Source organism: Triticum aestivum, chromosome 4A (genome assembly GCF_018294505.1).
Source record: "Triticum aestivum cultivar Chinese Spring chromosome 4A, IWGSC CS RefSeq v2.1, whole genome shotgun sequence".
NCBI lineage: Eukaryota > Viridiplantae > Streptophyta > Magnoliopsida > Poales > Poaceae > Triticum > Triticum aestivum.
The window spans coordinates 36,293,449-36,314,008 of NC_057803.1; the positions used below are offsets into that span (position 1 = coordinate 36,293,449).

At 46.2% G+C, this 20,560-nt stretch overlaps 4 protein-coding genes and 1 long non-coding RNA gene across 6 annotated transcripts; 2 read left to right on the plus strand and 3 right to left on the minus strand.

Annotated features, from left to right (window-relative positions):
* The first annotated feature begins 280 nt into the window (after positions 1–280).
* On the plus strand, positions 281–1,329 carry LOC123081694 (uncharacterized). Its single transcript, XM_044504242.1, has one exon. It carries the CDS (start codon positions 750–752, stop codon positions 1,188–1,190), a length of 441 nt encoding a protein of 146 aa, XP_044360177.1. The 5' UTR covers positions 281–749; the 3' UTR covers positions 1,191–1,329.
* Positions 1,330–2,904: 1,575 nt separating this feature from the next.
* On the plus strand, positions 2,905–6,675 carry LOC123083718 (uncharacterized). Its single transcript, XM_044505670.1, has 5 exons — positions 2,905–2,990; positions 3,085–4,769; positions 4,869–5,083; positions 5,172–6,122; positions 6,223–6,675. Exons 1-5 carry the CDS (start codon positions 2,905–2,907, stop codon positions 6,673–6,675), a joined length of 3,390 nt encoding a protein of 1,129 aa, XP_044361605.1.
* Positions 6,676–7,930: 1,255 nt separating this feature from the next.
* On the minus strand, positions 7,931–11,082 carry LOC123081695 (uncharacterized). Its single transcript, XM_044504243.1, has 3 exons — positions 9,663–11,082; positions 9,404–9,550; positions 7,931–8,697 (listed from the first exon to the last, which is right to left on the minus strand). The coding sequence occupies exons 1-3, from the start codon at positions 9,744–9,746 to the stop codon at positions 8,179–8,181; spliced, it is 750 nt and encodes a 249-aa protein (XP_044360178.1). The 5' UTR covers positions 9,747–11,082; the 3' UTR covers positions 7,931–8,178.
* A 95-nt stretch (positions 11,083–11,177) lies between these two features.
* LOC123084955 (uncharacterized) lies at positions 11,178–15,061 on the minus strand. Its single transcript, XR_006439474.1, has 3 exons — positions 14,614–15,061; positions 12,319–14,513; positions 11,178–12,215 (listed from the first exon to the last, which is right to left on the minus strand). It is a non-coding gene; the product is annotated as an uncharacterized lncRNA (long non-coding RNA).
* Positions 15,062–15,857: 796 nt separating this feature from the next.
* Positions 15,858–19,205, minus strand: LOC123084958 (sulfate transporter 1.2). 2 transcript variants are annotated; one of them, XM_044506500.1, is made up of 13 exons: positions 18,879–19,205; positions 18,735–18,783; positions 18,418–18,625; positions 18,135–18,309; positions 17,979–18,044; positions 17,774–17,887; positions 17,557–17,673; positions 17,336–17,462; positions 16,972–17,258; positions 16,693–16,883; positions 16,534–16,619; positions 16,351–16,427; positions 15,858–16,238 (listed from the first exon to the last, which is right to left on the minus strand). In XM_044506500.1, the coding sequence occupies exons 1-13, from the start codon at positions 19,203–19,205 to the stop codon at positions 16,095–16,097; spliced, it is 1,968 nt and encodes a 655-aa protein (XP_044362435.1). In that variant the 3' UTR covers positions 15,858–16,094. The 2 variants fall into 2 exon arrangements, with proteins under 2 accessions (XP_044362435.1, XP_044362436.1); XM_044506501.1 differs by lacking the exon at positions 18,735–18,783 and having other exon boundaries at positions 18,418–18,650.
* Between the last annotated feature and the right edge of the window lie 1,355 nt (positions 19,206–20,560).

Below are 20,560 nucleotides of genomic sequence, written 5' to 3' on the forward strand. Positions count from 1 at the left end.
ATTCCTCCCCGCTGTCTCGCGCCAAGCGCTAGCCTCCAGGGCCCTTTGTACTACCTCCCCGGCCTCACCCGACTTTAAAAAGTGGCGCCTCACATCCAATCACCAAACCAAACCAAACCAAACCAAACCCAACCCCCTACCACACCACCACTACACCAGCGCTAGCTAGCTGCACGCGCCACACCATTCATGTCCATGTCCATGTCCATGCATACACCCTACCCCGGCCCGGAGGCATTTTGCCGCTTGGACTTTCCACCCCTCGCCCCGATTCCCTTCCCTTTCTTCCTCCCCGAACCACTTTAGCTCGCCAGCAAAGTGGACGGGCCTTGGATTGGATCCCTTGGATTTGAGTTGGCGCGGAAACACATGCGATCACTGTGCATGCCCAAACGAACGCATCATCGATCATGAGTAGCCACTAGCCACTAGCCAGTGTGAGAGTATTAGTGCAAGAGGACAGACAATCTATGCTACGCAAACCCCCCATGCCTCCTCCCTCCTACATACATATATATACCCCGGCTCGCCCCCTCCAACCTCCCCTCAGCCAGTGATCGGTCCATTTGCAGCTTGCTAGCTAGCTCCAACCAGACCAGACAGCGCCACCCCTCCCTCTCGCATCGCACACTCGCATACCCACCTAGCTGGCTCGCTCTACCCACTACAAGTGAGCTAAGCCAGTCCTAGCTCTGCAACAAGAAGCACTTGCGAGCCAGCTACTCGTCGTAAGCAAGTCCATCTCGCCGATGAGAAGGCAGGGGCGCAATGAGGCTTCCCCGTCGATCATCCACACGTCGTCCATAGCCCTCCTCCAGGAGCGGTTCAGGAACCTGCAGAGGGTCAAGGAGATGCGGGAGGGCAGGGAGCTGCAGCGGGTGCACCACTCCGCCGACGCCACCGACCGCGCCGGCTCCCCGTTGCCGCCGGCGCCTCTCGACCTTGGCCTGCAGCCCACGGCGGCCGGCGGCGACGAGCGGCCGAGGTGGTTCTTGCACCCGGACCTGGTGCGGCCGTCCAGGCCCCTGCACGGCGCGTCCGCCTACAGCGGCTTCGGCGGCGACAACGGCGGCGTTCAGGCGTCGCAGCCCGCGGCGGCGGCGGCGGCGGGCTCGTGGGGGGAGGTGCCGAGAATGCAGAATTCGGGCTATAGGGGTGATGTAGACGTGGACACCTCGCTTCATCTGTAATATCGTCGTCTACGTACGTACGCCGTCCCAGCTGCGGGCTGCGGCTAGCTGTTCTTTGGTTATTTTGTACGTACGGCTTGTAAGCTCCGGACTTATTTGCAGTACCACTAGTTATTACCTGTTGCCTGTTGGGTTACTATAATTTGAGGTCTCCCAGTCCCAGCTTAGTCACACCACTTTACATATCTGAACTGAACCTTCAAGGTGCGCGCATATGCTTGCTTACTTATTTAGCATGTCCATTATTAGGATGGTCGATGTTGACACATGCATCTCTCAGAATGCGACTTCCAATACATATAATGTTTCTTTATCGGAATACACGTATGTATATAAAGCCAGACAAGATCATGACCTTGGTTAATCATAAAAAGCACTCATGTTGAGTAAAATTTACACATGGGATTCTCCTACGTACGTCGATATAAAAACAAAACATTGTTGGCCGAAGTTCTCAACGAACCAGAGTAACCAACTTACATATACACTTGGTCAGGGAATAAAAGAACAAATCCTAACAGAGACACTACACATGGGAGCATACGCATATACTCCTGCATGCAGAGAGGAAATAAAAGATGATATCTAATTTCATTTCAAAGTAAAGATAAGTGCATGTCGCATCGGATATTATATTTAGCTTGAACGTACTACGTGTTCACACACGCACACACTGCTCAACTTGAAGCATGGCAAGGAGAAGAAACGTCGATCACATGCATCACGCACGGGCTACTAGTCTACTGACGCGACGCACTTTAAGAAAGTATAGTGGCTCCTCGGTCAGAAACCGAAGTGGATCACGGACAGCGCGTGATCAAGGCGGACGGACAGCAGAACTGGCCAGGGTATTCAATATGGCGCACCCAAACCGTGATCTCATCAATTTTGAGCCGAGCCGACATCGCATAGTGTTTGAATTGAATACATACTGCTGGTGATTGGTGATGAAAGACCAGCCGTTTGAATCAACCGGGAACAAGCCTGCTGGCATGCAAAAGCATACGAAGCGTGCTGGTGACTGGTGCGCACACACTCAATCAAAACATTCAAGTACCTTTATGTCGGTACTCGTACAACATCGAGACAATATTTTGTGGAGCATACAATGTGAAGATGGACGAAACTGACCCTTTTTCAAAACTTCAATCTGAAAATATTTCCAAAACAGACCCTTTTGCATGCCCCCCGAGGCTAGGGCGCCATGCTAGATAGAGTTAATTACACGATAGTACCACAATTGGGGCCGTGGTGGCGAATTGGTATCAGTTTTGAAAATTTTTACGTGTCAGTACCACGTTTGGACCGAATCGTTGCAAATCGGGCTAAACTTCGTATTTGTACCCGGGCCCGCGCATCAGATGCCACGCTGGCGAATCGACACGCGCCCGCTCGCTCAATAGGTGCGGTCCGGCTCGAACCGGACCGGCCCGTGCTCCACTCTGTTCCTCCTCGCCGTCTCTATTCGTCGACGAACCCTAGCTCCCCTGCGCGTACGGCGATGGCGGCGGCACCCCCGGGCGGTGGTGGCGGCAGCGGCGGTGGCGGCGACGGCGATGGCGGCGACGGCGATGGCGGCGGCGCAAACCTTCCCCTCTTCGGCATCGGCGCGGCAGGAGGAATCGAGGGGAGATCTCCAATCGAGGGCGGCGATGGCTACTCGAGCTCTGAGTACTCCAGCGACGACGACGAGTTCATTGAGCCCGCACTGTCCATGGAGCAGCGGGTACGGCTGGCAAAGCAATGGGTGGCGAACCCTAGCAATAGCCATGAGCTGACCCACGGGCTCGGCGGCGTCCTGTAAGTTTCTGTTTCTGTCTCTTTTTTTTCTTCTCATTTATTTGCTAATTAGGGTTATAGTGTACTGATTAGGCAAATTGCATGTGAATTGTAGTTTATATGAAGACATATGGAATGTTAGGATCCATTTTGACAATAATGATCTGTTAGAGAGGAAATTAAGCTGTTCAGATGTGACATATCTAAATATGGTTGCATTGATGGAAACCCAAGGCTTTAGTATTGATGATTCACTGATGTTTTACATGGAGACCCCAGGAGAGCAGGGCTTGGAATTGGTTGATAGTAATGTTAAACTACAGTTGATCAAGAGGCAGAATGAGGAGAGTTTGGTGCTTAATTTGCTATTTAGGGCTTGTCCACCAGCTGTCAGTGTACCACAGAAGGGTTTTGTACAGAAGCAAAATTTAGATATAACTGAATATTCTGAGCCTGTTGTTTTTGATCTTGCCGATCCTCCTGTTTATGCTGTTGATCAGCAAGGTGTTGCTTATGAAGGTCAGAGTAGCAGTTATATTGCAGCTGTAGGCCCTGCTGTTTTAACACAAGAGAGCAGGAGTGTTCTAAATCCCAAGTTAAAAGAAGTTGTGGAAGAAGAACAAGTTGGCTATGATGGCAGTTATGCATGTTCATCTGAAGGATCTGAAGGGCAGTATGATAGTGACATGGGGGATTTAAGGCCTAACTATAATGAGGAAATGCATGATGCTGAAGACATGGAGATGGAAGAGGGAAATAGACAGAGAGAGGAAGAAGTACAAGAGCAACATGAGGAAGAAACAGAGGATGAAGAATCAGAAGAAGAATTAGAGGATGAAGAACAAGTGCATTATGAGGGTGACACAGAGGTAGAGGAATTATTTGAGTTGGAGGATGATGACCCTATTGTTCCAGAAGAGGAGGAAAAAATATATGTGCCAGCAAAGAAGAAGCAGAAGTTGCAAGTAAGGAGGGGACCAACAACAAGGTCACATTCCAGTGTTTTAGAAGAAGTGCAACCTGATTGGAAACCATCATCAGATGAAGAAGATGATAGTTTATTGAAGGACAGTGAAGATGATGGGTTTGAGCCACTAGCATTTGTGCTACCTCAAAAAAGGAAGAGTAGGGCAAAGAAGAGGCCAGCTAGAGTATGGTACAATGAGGATTTGGAACAACCACACCAACAACTAAAACTGCATATGTGCTTCAAAGATCAACATCAATTCAGAGATGCTCTGTTGAGCTTGCACATCACTCAGTGCAGAGACTTCAAGTATCACAGGAACTCAGATCAGAGGATCATTGTGCATTGCAAGAATGAACATTGTAAGTTCTGCATTGTGGCAGCTGTTATAAAAGGGGAAAACACTTTTGTAATTAAGAAGATGAGGATACAACACACCTGCCCTAGTTCTACTGAAACAAGCAGGGTAAGTGCAAAGTGGCTTGCAAAGCAATATGAGCCACTATTCAGATCTGATGTCAGTACTAGCATACATACACTTATTGATGCCTGCATGGAAAAGTATGGTGTGGATGTGCCCAAGGCTATGGCATATAGGGCAAAAAACTTAGCTGTTGAGGCTGTGTTGGGAGATCATAGGAAGCAATACCCAAGGCTGAGAGACTATGCTCAGACTGTGATGGATACAAACCCTGGGAGTAGAGTTATAGTCACCACTGTAACTCCAAAAGCCACTGAAAAAATCCCACATCCAGGACCAAGATTCCATGCCATGTTTTACTGCATCAATGGAGCAAGGGAGGGATTTCTACAGGGCTGTAGACCATTCATTGGTTAGTTCATTTTAGCTTGTACACTACTTTGATGTTGTTAGTTTCAATAGGTTGCACATATAAATGCATTTGACATGTTATGTTTACTTCCTGTTTTAGGTATTGATGGATGTTTTATCAAGCTGACCACTGGTGCACAAATCCTTGCTGCCACTGGTAGAGATGGCAATAACAACATATACCCACTGGCATTTGGCATTGTTGGACAAGAGGACAAAGCAAACTGGTGCTGGTTTCTACACCAACTGAAGATTTGTCTTGGAGGAGAAGTTGGACAGTATGGTCCATATACTATAATGTCAGACAGACAGAAGGTATGTTTATCCACCTTGCTTTGCCTGCTAAATATGTGTTTACATGTGTATTAGACAGTAGCTTAGCTGTTTAAATTGTGTGCACCAGGGGCTATTATATGCAGTGAATAGAGTTTTTCCTAACAGTCATCAAAGATTCTGCTTAAGACACATATATGCAAACTTCCAGAATGCTGGCTTTAGGGGGGAGGACCTTAAGAAGTGCATGGATAATGCCAGTTATGCATATAATGAACACAAATTTAATAAAGCAATGGATGATCTCAAAGCTGAGAGTGTGGAAGCTTGGCAGTGGCTTAGTGCAATACCCAAGAAAACATGGGCTAGGCATGCATTTGACACAAATAGCAAGACTGACTTGGTTGTCAACAATTTGTCAGAGGTGTTTAACAAGTACATCCTAGATCATAGGAAAAAACCAATAAGAACTATGTGTGATGGCATAAAGGATAAGCAGATGGTTAGGTGGCACAGGAATAGAGAGAGTGGAAGGGAAGCTAGATGGGAGATCACACCACATTACAGTGAGAAGTTGGAGATTGAAAAGGAAAGGGCCAGGTACTGCAAACCCATTCAAGCAGGTGTTAACTTGTGGCAAGTAACTAGTGGTGAGCAAACACATGCTGTCAATTTGGAAGTTGAAACCTGTGGTTGCAGAAAGTGGGACCTCAGTGGCATCCCATGTAACCATGCCATCTCAGCAATCAACAAGGCAAAAAGGTTTCCAGAGGACTTTGTAAGCAAATTCTTCAAGAAACCATATTATTTGGCAGCATATGAACCAATGATATATCCTGTCCCTGGTGAGCATGACTGGACAAAGACCCCAGGTCCAGACATAGAACCACCAGCATTTAAAGTGAAGAAAGGAAGAAGGAAAGAGAAGAGAATAAAGGGAAAATTTGAAGTTCCAAAGCCAAAGTCCACCTCAAGAATGGGGACAATAACTTGTAGCAATTGTGGATTACAAGGGCATAAATACACAACCTGCCTTAAACAGTTGAAACCTGAGTTGGCCTTAAGAAAGAACAAACATGTGGTAAGCCCCTTTGTACTAGTTCTTCATTTTGATGTTTCTGTAAATTACCTTTCTTATTTGTAGTATTATTAACTGTGTTTCCTTTGAATTGTTTTCCAAGCCTGCTGGAAGGAATTCACAAGCAAGAGGTGTTGCTCCTACAGCTCCTGCAACAACACCTAGAGCTGCTTCAGCAACAGCTAGATCTCCTGCACCAACAACTAGGGCTCCTACACCAACACCTAAAGCTCCTGCACCAACACCAAGAGCTGCTCCACCTGCAACAACTAGGGCTCCTGCTCCAACACCAGGAGGAAGAACTGGAAGTGCTGCTGGTAGAGGTGGTGGAAGTGGTGCTGGTAGAGGTGCAGGAAGAAGGGCTGGTGGTGGAAGAGGATCTGGAAGAGCATCTTCTAGTGCTCAATCTTCTGCTGGGAGAGGTGCAAATTCTTCAAGGCCTTTCTCTGCCCCAAGGCAGTATGGTGCCTCAACTTCTAGTGCTCCTCCACCAACTGATGGCACACACACTGGATGGATGGCCTGGTTCAATGCTAGTAGAGGTGGCAGAAGGTGATGCAAACTTCTGTTGATTCTACAATGTGCACCTGCTACAATGTGGCATGTTATCTTTTGGTTTGATGCCACTACAATGTCTTGTATTCCTGCTACAATGTGCTTTATTTTGGTTTGATGCCACTGCAGTAACTTGTGCTGCTGCTACAATGTGATTTATTTTGGTTTGATGCCACTGCAGCAACTGTTGCTGATGATACATTGTGCTTTGTTTTGCTTTGATGACACAGCACCAACTTGTGCTCATGCTACAATGATATACTATTTAGAGTTCGATGCCACTACAATGTGTTTTCTTTTGGGTTTGATGCCACTAAAGCAACTTCTGCTGATGCCAATGGATATCTTGATGGTTCTGTTGGGGATAACTTGATGGTTGATGGATTGATGCCACTTGGGTGGATAACTTGATGGTTTATGTCCACTTGGGTGGCTCGGGGTCGATGGAAGCACCTTAACCTAACCATGATGGTTTATGGTTGCTCGGGGTCGACGGAATCACCTTAATCTAACCATTAGGGTTTATGGTGGCTAGGGGTCGACGGAACCAACTTAACCTAACCATGATGGTTTACGGTGGCTCGGGGTCGACGGAACCACCTTAACCTAACCATGATGGTTTACGGTGGCTCGGGGTCGACGGAACCACCTTAATCTAACCATTAGGGTTTATGGTGGCTAGGGGTCGACGGAACCAACTTAACCTAACCATGATGGTTTACGGTGGCTAGGGGTCGACGGAACCACCTTAACCTAACCATGATGGTTTACGGTGGCTCGGGGTCGACGGAACCACCTTAACCTAACCATTAGGGTTTATGGTGGCTAGGGGTCGACGGAACCAACTTAACCTAACCATGATGGTTTACGGTGGCTCGGGGTCGACGAAACCACCTTAATCTAACCATTAGGGTTTACGGTGGCTAGGGGTCGACGGAACCAACTTAACCTAACCAACATGGGCTTCCAATGCATGATATAACATAACCATATAATATTCCAGTGCTAACATAACCATCAAATAGTCTTCCAATGCTAACATAATCATCTAATATAAAAATATAAAACCTATTGCAAGAGAAATCATAACTTTTAGTCTACATCTCATAGCACAGAATATCTGATCCATCTTCCAATGCATGATATATCATCATTTCAAGTCTAGCCAACATAACACACAATACTTACTGGAGTTCAACATATTATAGGGTACACAGCAGGTCCATCACAAATACATAGTGGAGTTTGAGTTTAAATGCATAGTTCATCCTTTTCTGACAAAAGGATGAAAAGCATATCTACTACATATATACACAGACATAGTTCACAATTAGTAGAGCCATACACTACACAACCATCATGCCCAAAAGGTCAGCATTACCCACTAGTCTCATATTCATTTTCTTCACTTCTCTAAGATGGCCTAGATCCCCTTGATCTTCTCCTTCAGCTTCTCCTCTGCCTTCATCAGCTCAGCAATCTGAAGCTTCAACTATAGCTTCTCTTAGGTGAGCTTCTCCTCAGACTTTGTGAGCTCTGCATTCTTCAACTCCAAGTTCATCTTATCTTCACTAAGCAATTGCTTGTCTTTAATATGCCTCAACTTCAAGTTCTGGATGACTGTTGCTTGTGCTCTTGTCAGGTTCAGTAGCACTTCATAATTCTGCTTAAGCTTCTCAAACTCTGCATCTTTCTTTGCCATCTGTGCCTTCATATCAGCCACCAGTTCACTTCTGCATTGCTGCTGATATGTAAGGTTATCCTGCAGATATCTGAAATCCACCACCCTGTCCTCCTGGAAGCTCATAAGTTGATGCACATCTTGGACTAACTTGTCATAGTTGGCCTCCAGCTTGTTCTTCTCTTCTGTCAGATGGTGGATAGTGAAAGAACTTTCAAGATTATCATTCACCCTAGCACTCTTGCTATCTTCAACCATGGCCCACAGCTTCAACAATGCATTTTGCATTGTTGGGGGCCACTGGTGATCAACCCATTCAACAAACCCACAATTCTGCCCTTCCTGCAAAAAGGCAAAAAGATAAAAAAAAATAAACATGTTACTTCAGAAGCACAGGTAAATAACTAGTGCAAAGCAATAACACTGTACATTGGTAATAATAGCACCACTAAGCTACACTAGTAATTGAGATGTACCTACCCACTAAATAACAACATGACAAATTACAGCACCACTCAGCTACAACTTTGAACTAGATTTTGTTAATCAGCTACAAAACAAGAGAGAGCAATCTCAAACTGCAAATTTGGTGAACTGCCAAAGCATATGCAGTACATACTATCCATTCAACTGGATATTTCAAGTAATTAGATACATAACAGCAGGTCCATCCCAACATAAGAGTTACAGTTCACTCAATATTTAGTTCCAAACAGGACCAAAAATAACAGGAACATAATTAACAGTAGCACTGTCATTCAACTGAGTACTCCATTCTACTACATAAAAATGCCACAACAGCAACAGTAAACCTGTAGAAACCTCAAACTGATTATTTCACATGATAGCAAGAACAATGCCACTGCAAAATAACAGTACCACTGTCATTAAACTACACAAGCTACTGTTGTTGCAAAAATGAATATGCCCTTAATAATCAGGCCTTGTACTCATGTTCACTCATGTTCAATATGGCACTGTCAAACCAACAATAATATGACACTATCAACCTATATATAATATCCCACTATCAGCATAGAATTCATACCGGCTCTGCACATGCTAGGAACCTTCTCCCTGTGTCTGTTCCTTCAAATGCGACAAGCCTCTCAGATGCCTTGCCGTGCTTCTCACATGGCGACATCGTTTCCAGCTCAAGCCCCTGGTAATCTGGATCTTCAACGCTGAAAGGGACCTGCCGAAGCTCGTACAATCAAAATGCCCAAATCAAAGCCCAGCGAAATCAACCAAATCAAAAAGCCCCAAATCTGAAACCCTAACCCTAGACCTAGCTCAAGGAAAATCACCTGGTTAAGCCCGTCCGTGGATGAGGTCGAGTGCATGTACGGCAGGCTGGACGTGTCCTCACTGCTTTCGTCTTCGAAAACCATGGCGGGCGGCGGCGCTCCGCTCCGGCAAAGCTGCCGGCGGTGACGAGGGCGACGAGAGAGGAGCAAGGAGGGAGGCAGGAGCGAGGAGGAACAGAGTGGAGCACGGGCCGGTCCGGTTCGAGCCGGACCGCACCTATCGAGCGAGCGGGCGCGTGCCGATTCGCCAGCGTGGCATCTGACGCGCGGGCCCGGGCGGTCAGTTCCAGCGTCAATACGTACAAATACAAAGTTTAGCCCGATTTGCAACGGTTCGGTCCAAACATGGTACTGACACGTAAAATTTTTCAAAACTGGTACCAATTCGCCACCACGGCCCCAATTGTGGTACTATCGTGTAATTAACTCTGCTAGATAGCATGACGCCCCGGGTTAGGGCGCCATCCCCAGTCCCGGGCATCATGCGACAAGGGACCAGTTTGTGAAATATTTTCAGACTGGGTCATTCTGAGTTGAAGTTTTAAAAAAATGGCCAGATTTTCACCATAGAACGGTCGAACGAATCGTGGCCATATTTTGGAACGGAGGGAGTAGTACAACAACGCCCGGGTACTTTACATTTAGTGTAGTATTTCGCGGGGCATAGAATGCTCGAACGGATCGTGTGGCCTAGCCTAGCCGTCTTCGTCGTTTTCGTGTCGCTTGCGCCGGCAGTACCGCTGCTGGCTAGCTAGACATTGACCGCTGTGGAGCGAAACAAACAAGGCTCCTGACGACGGAGTACGTGGTAGGTCTCTCCGAAGCGGCGCCACGTGATGAGGCCCCGTCGCCGTGCTGCGCTGTGCTGTGCTGTGCAGGCAAGCGACCAAAGGTAGGCTGGAATGGCAGCGTTGCGGAGCAGTCGGCCTGGCTAGAAGCTCCACGCCTCTCACTGCTCAGTTTACCCGCAATGTCCCCTGGGGCCATGGACGTATGGAGCTTTCACTCTTGAACGTCGTTGGATCACGGACCGACGGCCGCACCGTGAAAATATGCGACGGATTCTGCTACAGGGTTCGACTCGAACTGAGTTTGAGCTCCAAAAACTGCAACCATGCATGAAAGCCCAACACAAGTTTGGTTGCTCTTTCTTTCTCAGACTCGAGTATTGCTATATATGCTAGTAACACGAGCAGCATAGCGGTTTCTGAACCAATTGGCGTCCATGAAATCAGTTTGGGCAGGTTTTCTGATCAGATTCCAAACCAAAATATATAGAGTATCAGATTGTCATGTGCTAGGACTGGAACCGGTCCTAAGACCGATGAATGTGACACGGTTGGGGTTACAGCTCCGAGGAGCGAAGGTTGGCCAGCCATGGTGCCGGGGATAAGAGGGAGAGAAGGTTCGGGACGAGGATTACATCTTTACTACCCCCCCCCCCCCCCCCCCCCCCCCCCTCCCATTCACTTTTGTAAGTTGTTTCAAACAACTCAAAATAGGCTGTTTGGCACATTGTCTGAAATGTCTTCAAGGTCTTATAAAAGTGAACAGAGGGAGTCAGCAGCGAATCTAGAACTTAATTGTAGGGCAGGCTCAAACAAGCAAGAGGCACTGAGATGGGCCAAAATGCAGTCGATTTACTGGGTTAAGCCCTGTACCATGAGCAGTAAAGGCCTAATTGATCCGGTTGGAGGGCAGGCTCAAGCCTGTTAAAGCCTGTACAGTAGATTCGCCCCTGGAGGGAGTAGTTTATTCTCATCTATTCAATAATCCTTATGGGTACATGGTGTCCCTTTAATAGGAAAGTCTTACTTTATGCCTAAGAATAGAATCTTGACTGTCCTAACAAACCATATTTATATCTTCCTAACTGAATCAACATCTTCCTTGACTAGATAGATATCTTACTTATCATCTCCAATGGACTAAGGGAGAGATCTACACCTCTGACATTACACCGCTCTTTTTTAGCAGCTCGTCCTCGAGCTGCGGGGGTGGCCATCGTTGAACCCCAAGGAGGCCCCAAATTGCTGACATGTTGTGCCTGCTGCATTCATACATTTATGCGGCCCAGTTCAGAGGGCCTGCGTGCTGCTTTCCATCGTGTTGGCTTGCATAGGAGCGCCGTGGACCGCCCCTTTGGCCTAAGTAGAAGCTAAATCCCAACAAGGCATGCTCATATGGGGAGGCTCATCTGGTTGAGCTTACCACCTGCAATGGCTCTAGCAATAGCAAGACCAAGGGTGGCTGATTTCCCATGCCCACGAGCAGCGAGCAAGGCAACCATGCTCGCAACTCGCAAGGGACTTGTCCAAATAGAGTCCAGGAAATTGGTAACAGCTTTACACTGTGCATATGTTTTCAGTTTGAGTTTATGGCAGGGCAAACAGCTCTTTTTTATGCCTATGCAAAATGCGGACAGTGTAAGAGGTGTAGCACCTGATGCATCTTGCACCAATTTCCAATTAAAGGGCAACCAGGAAGTATTCACGGAATTGATCTTTTGGGTCTTCCAACTCTGGTTCCCATTTCTGACAATCCCTAGGAATCCTAAACACAACCAGAATCTTGAAGGTATTATGCACCACAACTTTACAGAACCATCACAGGATATAGAAAATTAGAATTTAAGCACAGGAATTGAAGTCCGTACCTGAGGTTTGAAATGGAGGTTGGTAATCAGTGTAGAGTGCAAAATGATGGGAATGTTCAGCGTGTAACATCTAAACTGGATATGAAACTTGCTGCACATAGGCATTCTTTGATCTCACTTCTCACGGGAAGCACAATGCGGAAGCCTTGGGAATAGATAACAAGGATCAAGGAAGACCAAGTAGCAAAACAACGAAAAGTCCCTCTAGCCATCTAACTCACTCCAGATTAACAGCTCTGGCACATCAGGCATCAGAAGAAAATCCCAAATTGCTGCAGTGCATCAAGTCCAGCTGATTCTATGGCTACTCTTTCAATGCTTCCCTTGCTAAAATTGTGCACATACGGAAGCTAGGCTTATGATGATTTTTTTCCATGATGTGCAGAAACTCCATGCACAAGTCTTCGTATCCAGCCCCAATCAGTCCATTGATGAGAACAGTCCATACAATGTCATCAGAATTAAAATTCCCCGATTACCAAATTGGGCTTCATTTCTTCTATGAAGTTGGCATAAAGCACATATTAGTTCTTTATAACAAACAAGGTGGAGTTCACGACACTGAGCAGACACATGTCTGAATACATCCATAGCTAGGTCAACTTTCAGGGCTCTCAAAAGTGAAATAACAATTATATGCCTCCTGGTTTGGGCATAAACCCTGACCAACCATGTGTCTGTACAGCTTCACTGCCTTAAACCATCTCTGACTTCTGCTTAATCCAGACAACAATGCATCGTGCAACTGTTGAGATAGTCTAAGATCCAGTTCTGCTAATTTAGAAGACAAGACTGAAATGGTATCTTTGTTAATTAGTATTTGGTAATCAAAGTTGCAGTCTGAGACTACATCAGGAAAGGCTACAAGTTTCTGGTCCACCATCAGGTATTCATTTTGCAAGCCTTCAATTAAAATACCATATCCACAAGGTTGGTCGGCATCCAGCAGTTATCATTTTCCACAGAAAATCCAAGGCACGATCTGCGTTGCCTGACATTACATAAACTTTGATCATCTTAGCATAAGCGACTTCATCTGGACTAAGCCGTCGCTTCACAATTCTGTAAACAATTCCTCAGCTTCCTCTACCTTGCCTTCTTGACCCAGAGCTTGGATAAGAGAACTGTAAATATGCAAATTAGGTGAGCAGTTATGCTCAACCATCCTGTTGAACATTTCAAGGGCCAAAGATGCGGCCCCATTTTTGCATAACCCATCAATTATAGTAGTGTAAGTGACTACATTTGGTGATATATTTTCTTCAAGCATCATCAATAGTTCCTGTACAGCAGAAAAAATATTATGCTTAGTTAGACCATGGATTAAAACATTGCAAGTCTGCACAGTTGGTCTGCAACCACTTATTTTCATGTGTTCAAACATTCTTGTTGCACATTCCAGTTTCTCGTCCTTGCAGTATCCACTTATGGGTGCAGTGTAGGTAACTTCATTTGGGCAAAACCCATGGTCCCTCATTTCATTGAACATTTGATAAGCTGATTCCATTTCACCCATCTTGCAAAAGCCAAAGATCAGTTGAGTATAAGACCACTCATCATCATCAGCAGCAGTATTCCCTGAGTCACAGTATCCTTTGATGATGGTGTTGTGTGTCAGAAGTGTAGCTGTAGCTCTGCCCTCAAACATATTGATCAGCATGGACATTGACTTATCAGTATTACCAATTGTGCAATAGCCCTTGATCAATACATTGTATGTCACGGTGTCTGGTAAACAACCATGTCTCTGCATCACATTACAAACAGTACGTGCAGAATCCATTTTTCTATCCTTCCTCCACCAGAACATTCATCAAAGCATTATGTCACCATATTAGGGAGCACTCCATCTCTTTGCCAACCTATGAAATAGTCCAATGGACATCCTTGACAAAAGCTGCTCACTTATAAGTGACTGTACGTATAGTCGTACACACAGTTGGTCAGCATCCCTTCTTTTTCATATAAACAAACAGCTTCCAGGCATCTTGAATGCGCCCCATGCCACACAACGCAGCAATAGGGACAGCAAAACACCACACCGTGTCATTTTGCTAATCAAATCCAGTGTCTCGTTCACCTTCCTACTATCGCACAGCCAATTGATCAGGGTTGAGTATGTCGCGGCGTTTGGCTCACGCCCCTCTTTATCCATTCGATTGAAAACCTCAAGTGCAGAATCCAAGCCATTGTTCCTACAATACCCAAGAATAATTGAGGGTTAGGTGAACGTGTCGGGCTTCATCCCAGACTCAGATATATGATTCATAATTGACTCTGTATGCCTAACATTACCATCCTTGCACAATGCATTGAATCACGGCGTAAATTTGGCTTCAAACCCTCTCTAAGAAGCTGGTGGTGCCTGTCCATGACCGTGGCCGTCGTGTTGAGCCTGCTCAGGTGGATCAACAGGGTGCTATACGCGAAGAGACCCATCTTGGACCCTCTGCGGCTGGGAGGCTGCAACGCGGCCGGCCTACGTAGGCCTTTGCGGGCGCGCTTAATCAGGGCGGCTGCTCGAACATTGGGCGGAGAGGAGCGGAGGGAGGATGGGTCTGAGAGGGGAGAGCGGTCTGAGGTGGGCGGCGCGTGTGAGGACGGAGAGGGGGGACGGTGGCGAGAGGTGGGCGCCGCCATTGGGGGAGGAGGAGGAGGAGGAATTGGAGGCGGGGGATCCCATCCATGTGGGGAGGGCGGTGGCCAAGGGATTTCCATGGAGGGAGGGAGCTCCACGGAGAAGAACAGAGAGATATGGGCCGTCGTGGGCCGCCATTTCCTTCTCTTTTTTTTTGAGCATCATTTCCTTCTTTCTTAGAAGAAGGGAGGAAGGCGTTACTCTCAGGCCCAAACTTACAGTACTACAGAGCGGAAAACGTAGGCCCAAATAGTGACCACGGGGCTCGTCGGCGGTCGGCCGCACGGCACGGGCGCCACCGTGGCAGCCGAGGCGTTGGCGACGCAGGCGAGCCAGCCGCTGTTGTCTCGTCCTGCCGAGCAAGCGCGTCTGCTGCTTCCTACTGGGTAGCGTCGGAAAGCGGACGGCGGCGACGATTGATCTCGTCCTGAACGGAGCAGGGGCGGCGGCGGCGAAGGATAATCCGGACGGAGACGGTGAGCTCACTTGTCTCTGCGCCTAGCTGCCGTGGTCAAGCAAATTTGAGTAAGCATATACTATACTAAGCATCCGTATGCCTTCTGTAGTTCTGTGGCAACAGAGAGCACTCGACAGCTTACAAATGCATGGCATTGCCATTTGCCAGTCAATAGCAAGGTTCACACATGCACACCATCTGTTTGGTTCAATACCCCAGAGCTGGAATGCGCAGGCAAGCAACTCATCTTATCATAGTACAGTGTTGAAACCTTTACTATCCTTGTTATTCACACAAGTTCGAGCATGCCTCGCAATCTAGTGCATCATACCACTGGGCCAAAATTTCAAACCTCTTTATGAAGCCTTCAACTTGAAGTACAAACACTAACAAGATACAGAGGTGTGGATCCAAGACCGGGGAGAAAAATTACCCCAAAGATGGATCATGATATGAACCTCCATCCAACTGCTCTCCGGCACACACCATGACCACATACACTGATGTAGATGTCCAGCTAGGCCACCATCTCCTCCTTGCAAACCTGATGTGCTCCAACTCTGACCACCTCCATTATTTACCTTTGCACAGGCTATGCCATGTATGCTCCTTGCTCTATAAAAACAGCATCAACACATATCTTTGCTTTGCCTGTACATCACTTTGTGAGGCGCATTTTCTTCACACGTTCAGGGCTGACTTCGGAGCAAATTTCTTCACCGCATCGCCTACGGACAGGAATATCTTGTCGTCGCCGATGAGCTTCGTGAATTTTGCTGACTGCAGCTTCTGGATCACTGCTGACCCGGGATTGGCGAGGATCAGCTGTAAGTGGCACACATGGATTTTTCTTTCTTAGTAAAGTGTTTCTCCATGAACATTCTTGCGGTAGCAGCTAGTAGCTGTGCAATTCTGATCATAGTTTTTGGTATTTTACCTGAATTTTGCGCTTTTCAAGTGCTTTCAACAACTCCTCCAAGGCATGGATTCCACCTGTGTCGATGTCAGTCACCGCTGTTGAAGTGTTAGTAGATCAGTGTTATAAACTGATAGCAAAAAAGCAACTAATTAATTGGTAACTTTGTTATTATAAAATACAGTAAATCCATTGTCTCCTTATGAGATAGCTCAACAATGAGAAACTCTGTTTTGGACAGCTTCTGTTCCTGCTGTTGTTCCTCCTCGTCTCTCAGCCATCTCAGGATTCTGAAAATAGGATATAAGTTCCTATACTAGTAATCATGCCAATAAATCATTAAATCTTGTAAAAGAAGTTTACCTCTCTTTAACATAATTGGAGTTTGTGAAGTAGATGGCTGAGTCCACTCTGACAATCATAACCCCGGGTACCTTGCTAGCCTCTGGGTATTGTTCAACATTCGTGTAGATTGTTGTCCTTGGAAGGTTACCGAGTAAAGCTGTTCTTGGCCGTGTTACTTGGAGAAGAATTTTGCCAAGAGATATTGCAACCTATTCCATGCAAGATCCAGAATCATCAGCCATGTCAGTAGGAGGATTCAGCTGTAATTAACATGACAAAAATTGTAGTAGTTCACACCGCAATGAGCAAGCCGTACTCCACTGATGCAAATACGACCCCAAAGAATGCTCCTAGCAATGCCATGAAGTCCATTTTATCAACCTTCCAGATAAGGTACGCCGCTTCATAGTCAACTAGGCTAACCACTGCATTTATGATGATAGAAGCTAGAATGGCATTGGGCGTGTACTTGAACAATGGAGTGATCAACAACAGCGTAAGCATCACTACAATTGCCATAACAACATTGGATACTGCTGTTTTGCAGCCAGCCATGTAATTGACTGCTGATCGCGACATAGAACCTGAAGGGAGCATATCTTGTCAGTAGAATGCTATATTTGTATGGAGTATGTACTTTTTCTTCTAAAAATGTAGTCACCTGTGCCTACGTAGCATGAAGTCATTGAACCAACAATGTTCATCGTTCCTAGGGCCAGCATTTCTTTATTCCCATCTATTTGATAGTCCTTCATGGCAGCAAATGTTCTTCCAATTGCGATTGCTTCCTAAAAAAGTTTGCATTGGTTTTGACAGATTGTTGGGTATGCTAAAAAAAATCCATGCAATTGAAACTAAAAAGGTCATCAAAGGTTTTGTTACCGTTAAGCCGACCATTCCGGCCACTACACCAATTCTGAATCCTTTAGCTAAGTATGGGCCAGACCAATATATGAGATGAAATGAAGGTAGATTGATGCCTTGCTTTATATCCTTGACCTGCAATTATCCAGTAATTAATCCACATAGTTATCTTCAATTAATTTGTTACTACTGAAATTTCTGATGGCAGAAGTTGCGAGTACTCAAGTTGACTTACAATTGCAACACCCTGCTTGTCTGCACGGGTGATGAACACACAGAATGTGGATACGATCACTGAAATGAGCGGAGCGATTGCAGAAACCCAGAAGAGCTTTTTATTCTTCTTGGCCTGAATTATCCCAATGGAACAGCATGATCATCACAAATAGTTCGAGGAGAACCAAGATGAAATTTTGAAATGTACTGGTACTCTATCTTACAATGTATTTGGTTGTTAGAAGAAACGCCAGGAAGGATGCTCCAATCAATATCGTCTGCCAGTTACACTGAATCAACAACAGCACAAGGACAAGTTGATGAGATATTGGTCTTCATGACAGGAGTAACAGAATATATGGAAGGTAGGATATTCTTACCCCGTGTTGTATATTTCCCCATACCGATTCCATGACCGAGATGATGTCAGACTGCTTGGTGAATTTTGCGATGCCAAGGAAGCCTTTCAGCTGCTGAAGGCCAATGGTAATGGCTGCACCCGCCATGAAACCAACGATGGCTGCATGAGACAAGAACTCTATGATAAACCCTAGCCTGCAGCAGATCAATCGAGTCAGTTCAGAGAGTTCCAGGTGTTCATGCCAATATGACATCATAAACTGGAAGTGGCAGGTCAGTAAACCAGGGACCACGCACGCTCACCTGAAGAATCCGAGCATTGCCTGAGTGATCCCTGCGAAGAATGTTGCGGTGAACGCCAGCCTGCTGTACTCATGTGGATTCTTAACCGGATCGATCTCTTCCTGGAGAAGAGTCCCGAGCAATAGCGACAGGACGGCTGCTGGACCGATGGCTATGTCCCTGGAAGTGCCCATCGCAGCGTATATCAGAGGTGGAACGAAGCTACTGTCTGCAAATGAAAAATCAGCAACACTCTGGTCATTATAGTTGCAGACTTGCAGGAGCAAAACTGGAAATCCTGAGATCTCAACAATGATGAAAATGTATGCTGAACTTACAGAGCCCAACATGTGCTGGCAGGAAAGCAAGCTGTGCATAACCAATGTCCTGGTGTAAGATACCATGAGGGAGCACATGTCAGAGTACGTTGACAAGCCAGTGGAGGCTACGGTGCTGCTTTGCGAAGTTTGCTAGTTTGTTACCTGAGGTATGCAGAGGCTGGCGATGGTGAGGCCGGCGATGAAGTCCCCCTTGAACATGCCAAAGGTGTAGCTCCTGGCCCAGTCCAGCACCGGAAAGAGGTGCACCAGGCCGAACCACAGCTTCTTGGACCTCGGCTGGTCCTTGTACTCCCGCAGTGGGTCGTCAGGAAAGAAGGTCTCCTTCACCCCTTCGGCTAACTCCGTGAAGAGGCCCTTCGCCGGCGGGAACCTGACTTTGTAGCCATGGTCGTCTGTCTGGTGGTGTGACCCTGTCCTGGAGATGTCGCCATTGAAGTCTTCACCTCCGTCCAAAATGGTTCTCGGCATTGTCGCCAAAGTTGTTTGCACTGCACGTTGGTGCGAGGAAGGGAACGTCTATTTGTAAATGAAGCAGTGAGAACTGAAGTTAAACATCCATGAACAGGCACACACAAACGCATGAACAAGCACGATTACCAGCTACATGCATGGTGCAACTAAGGTCTCAGTTCTAGTATCTACAGAAACAAAACCAAGACCAGAAATGTAATTCTTCAGAACCGAAGGAAGGAATTCAAAACTTATGCATGGACAGCAATGTATATCAAGAATGGAGCACCCAACAGGACCAATGTATCATTCAAAACAATGAAGAATGGAGGAAGGAAGGAGAACCTACACAGCGATGAAAAGTACTGCTGCTTTTGTGTTGATTGTTCAGAAGCTAGGGAATGCTCATTATACATAGATGCGGAGAAGCTCCCGTTACCATCAAAGGTCAACCCCTCTTTTTTGATTAATGAGCACTGCAAATTATGAATCTGCGTCGAGGATTGTGCCATATTAAACATTGCGCATGCAGGAAACACCTACCTGATGGACTGGTTATTCTCACAGCTCATCACTCGCTCAACTTGTAAATTATTTTGCAGAACACAACCGGTGTTGAAAGAATGTGCATCTGCTGAACAAGCAGACTGGCTATGAGCACTCCCTGGTGGCTTTCATCAGTTTATCAAGACATCATATCATAACCTGGCTAGTTGCTGTTTACCCTGCCTTGTGTATGCATGCAGTTACACACTCATCCTTTCCAAGGCTGTTCAAGCGGCCTATTGATCAGAGTCATAAAGGGGATAAAATATAGCAGCATCTCATCAACTGGTAGTTAAGCAATCGATCTATTTCTGCGACGACTAGCTTTGTCGATCTCCAGTCTGATCCTGCTGCATTAAGCAATCGATCTGTTTTTGCAACGACTGGCTGTGTCGATCTCCAGTCTGATCCTGCTGCAGATCATGTTCTGACGGTGCATAATTAGAATTAACAACTGCATTATTGGGGTCTGGCGTAGTCCATGAGGCAGCTTATTAAGTAGAGTATGTTGTACCTTGCCATAAGCAGGGGCGCTTGTTTACAAGTCCACAAGTAGTGTTAACAAACTAGTACTTCCTCTTTAAACTAATCTACTATTCCTAAATAGTTTATCTCCACTAACTCTAATTCTCTCAACATGCTGCCTTCCATGTCACCAAATGTGCCATGTCAGCATCCACTAACACTATTTTGCAGCCTTGTGCAAACCTCATGCATACTCTTTGTTCACACCCAGTGCAAGTATGCATACTCTTTGTTCAAACAGTGCAAGTATGAAATATTTCTACCTTAAAAAATCTTTTGATTTAGATCATTTTCTTCATTCA

Excerpts from the sequence above, each read along its gene's own strand:
- LOC123083718 (XM_044505670.1), top strand. The coding sequence starts at position 2,905 with ATGGAGCAGCGGGTACGGCTGGCAAAGCAATGGGTGGCGAACCCTAGC. Across the intron at positions 4,770-4,868 it reads GGGCTGTAGACCATTCATTG|GTATTGATGGATGTTTTATC; the intron begins GTTAGTTCATTT and ends TTCCTGTTTTAG. Across the intron at positions 5,084-5,171 it reads TAATGTCAGACAGACAGAAG|GGGCTATTATATGCAGTGAA; the intron begins GTATGTTTATCC and ends TGTGTGCACCAG.
- LOC123081694 (XM_044504242.1), top strand. The coding sequence starts at position 750 with ATGAGAAGGCAGGGGCGCAATGAGGCTTCCCCGTCGATCATCCACACG.
- LOC123081695 (XM_044504243.1), bottom strand. The coding sequence starts at position 9,746 with ATGGTTTTCGAAGACGAAAGCAGTGAGGACACGTCCAGCCTGCCGTAC. Across the intron at positions 9,551-9,662 it reads CCACGGACGGGCTTAACCAG|GTCCCTTTCAGCGTTGAAGA; the intron begins GTGATTTTCCTT and ends GAGCTTCGGCAG. Across the intron at positions 8,698-9,403 it reads TCCTAGCATGTGCAGAGCCG|GAAGGGCAGAATTGTGGGTT; the intron begins GTATGAATTCTA and ends GCCTTTTTGCAG.
- LOC123084958 (XM_044506500.1), bottom strand. The coding sequence starts at position 19,205 with ATGCCGAGAACCATTTTGGACGGAGGTGAAGACTTCAATGGCGACATC. Across the intron at positions 18,626-18,734 it reads GCCAGCACATGTTGGGCTCT|ACAGTAGCTTCGTTCCACCT; the intron begins GTAAGTTCAGCA and ends TTTCATTTGCAG. Across the intron at positions 17,674-17,773 it reads ACAAGCAGGGTGTTGCAATT|GTCAAGGATATAAAGCAAGG; the intron begins GTAAGTCAACTT and ends GGATAATTGCAG.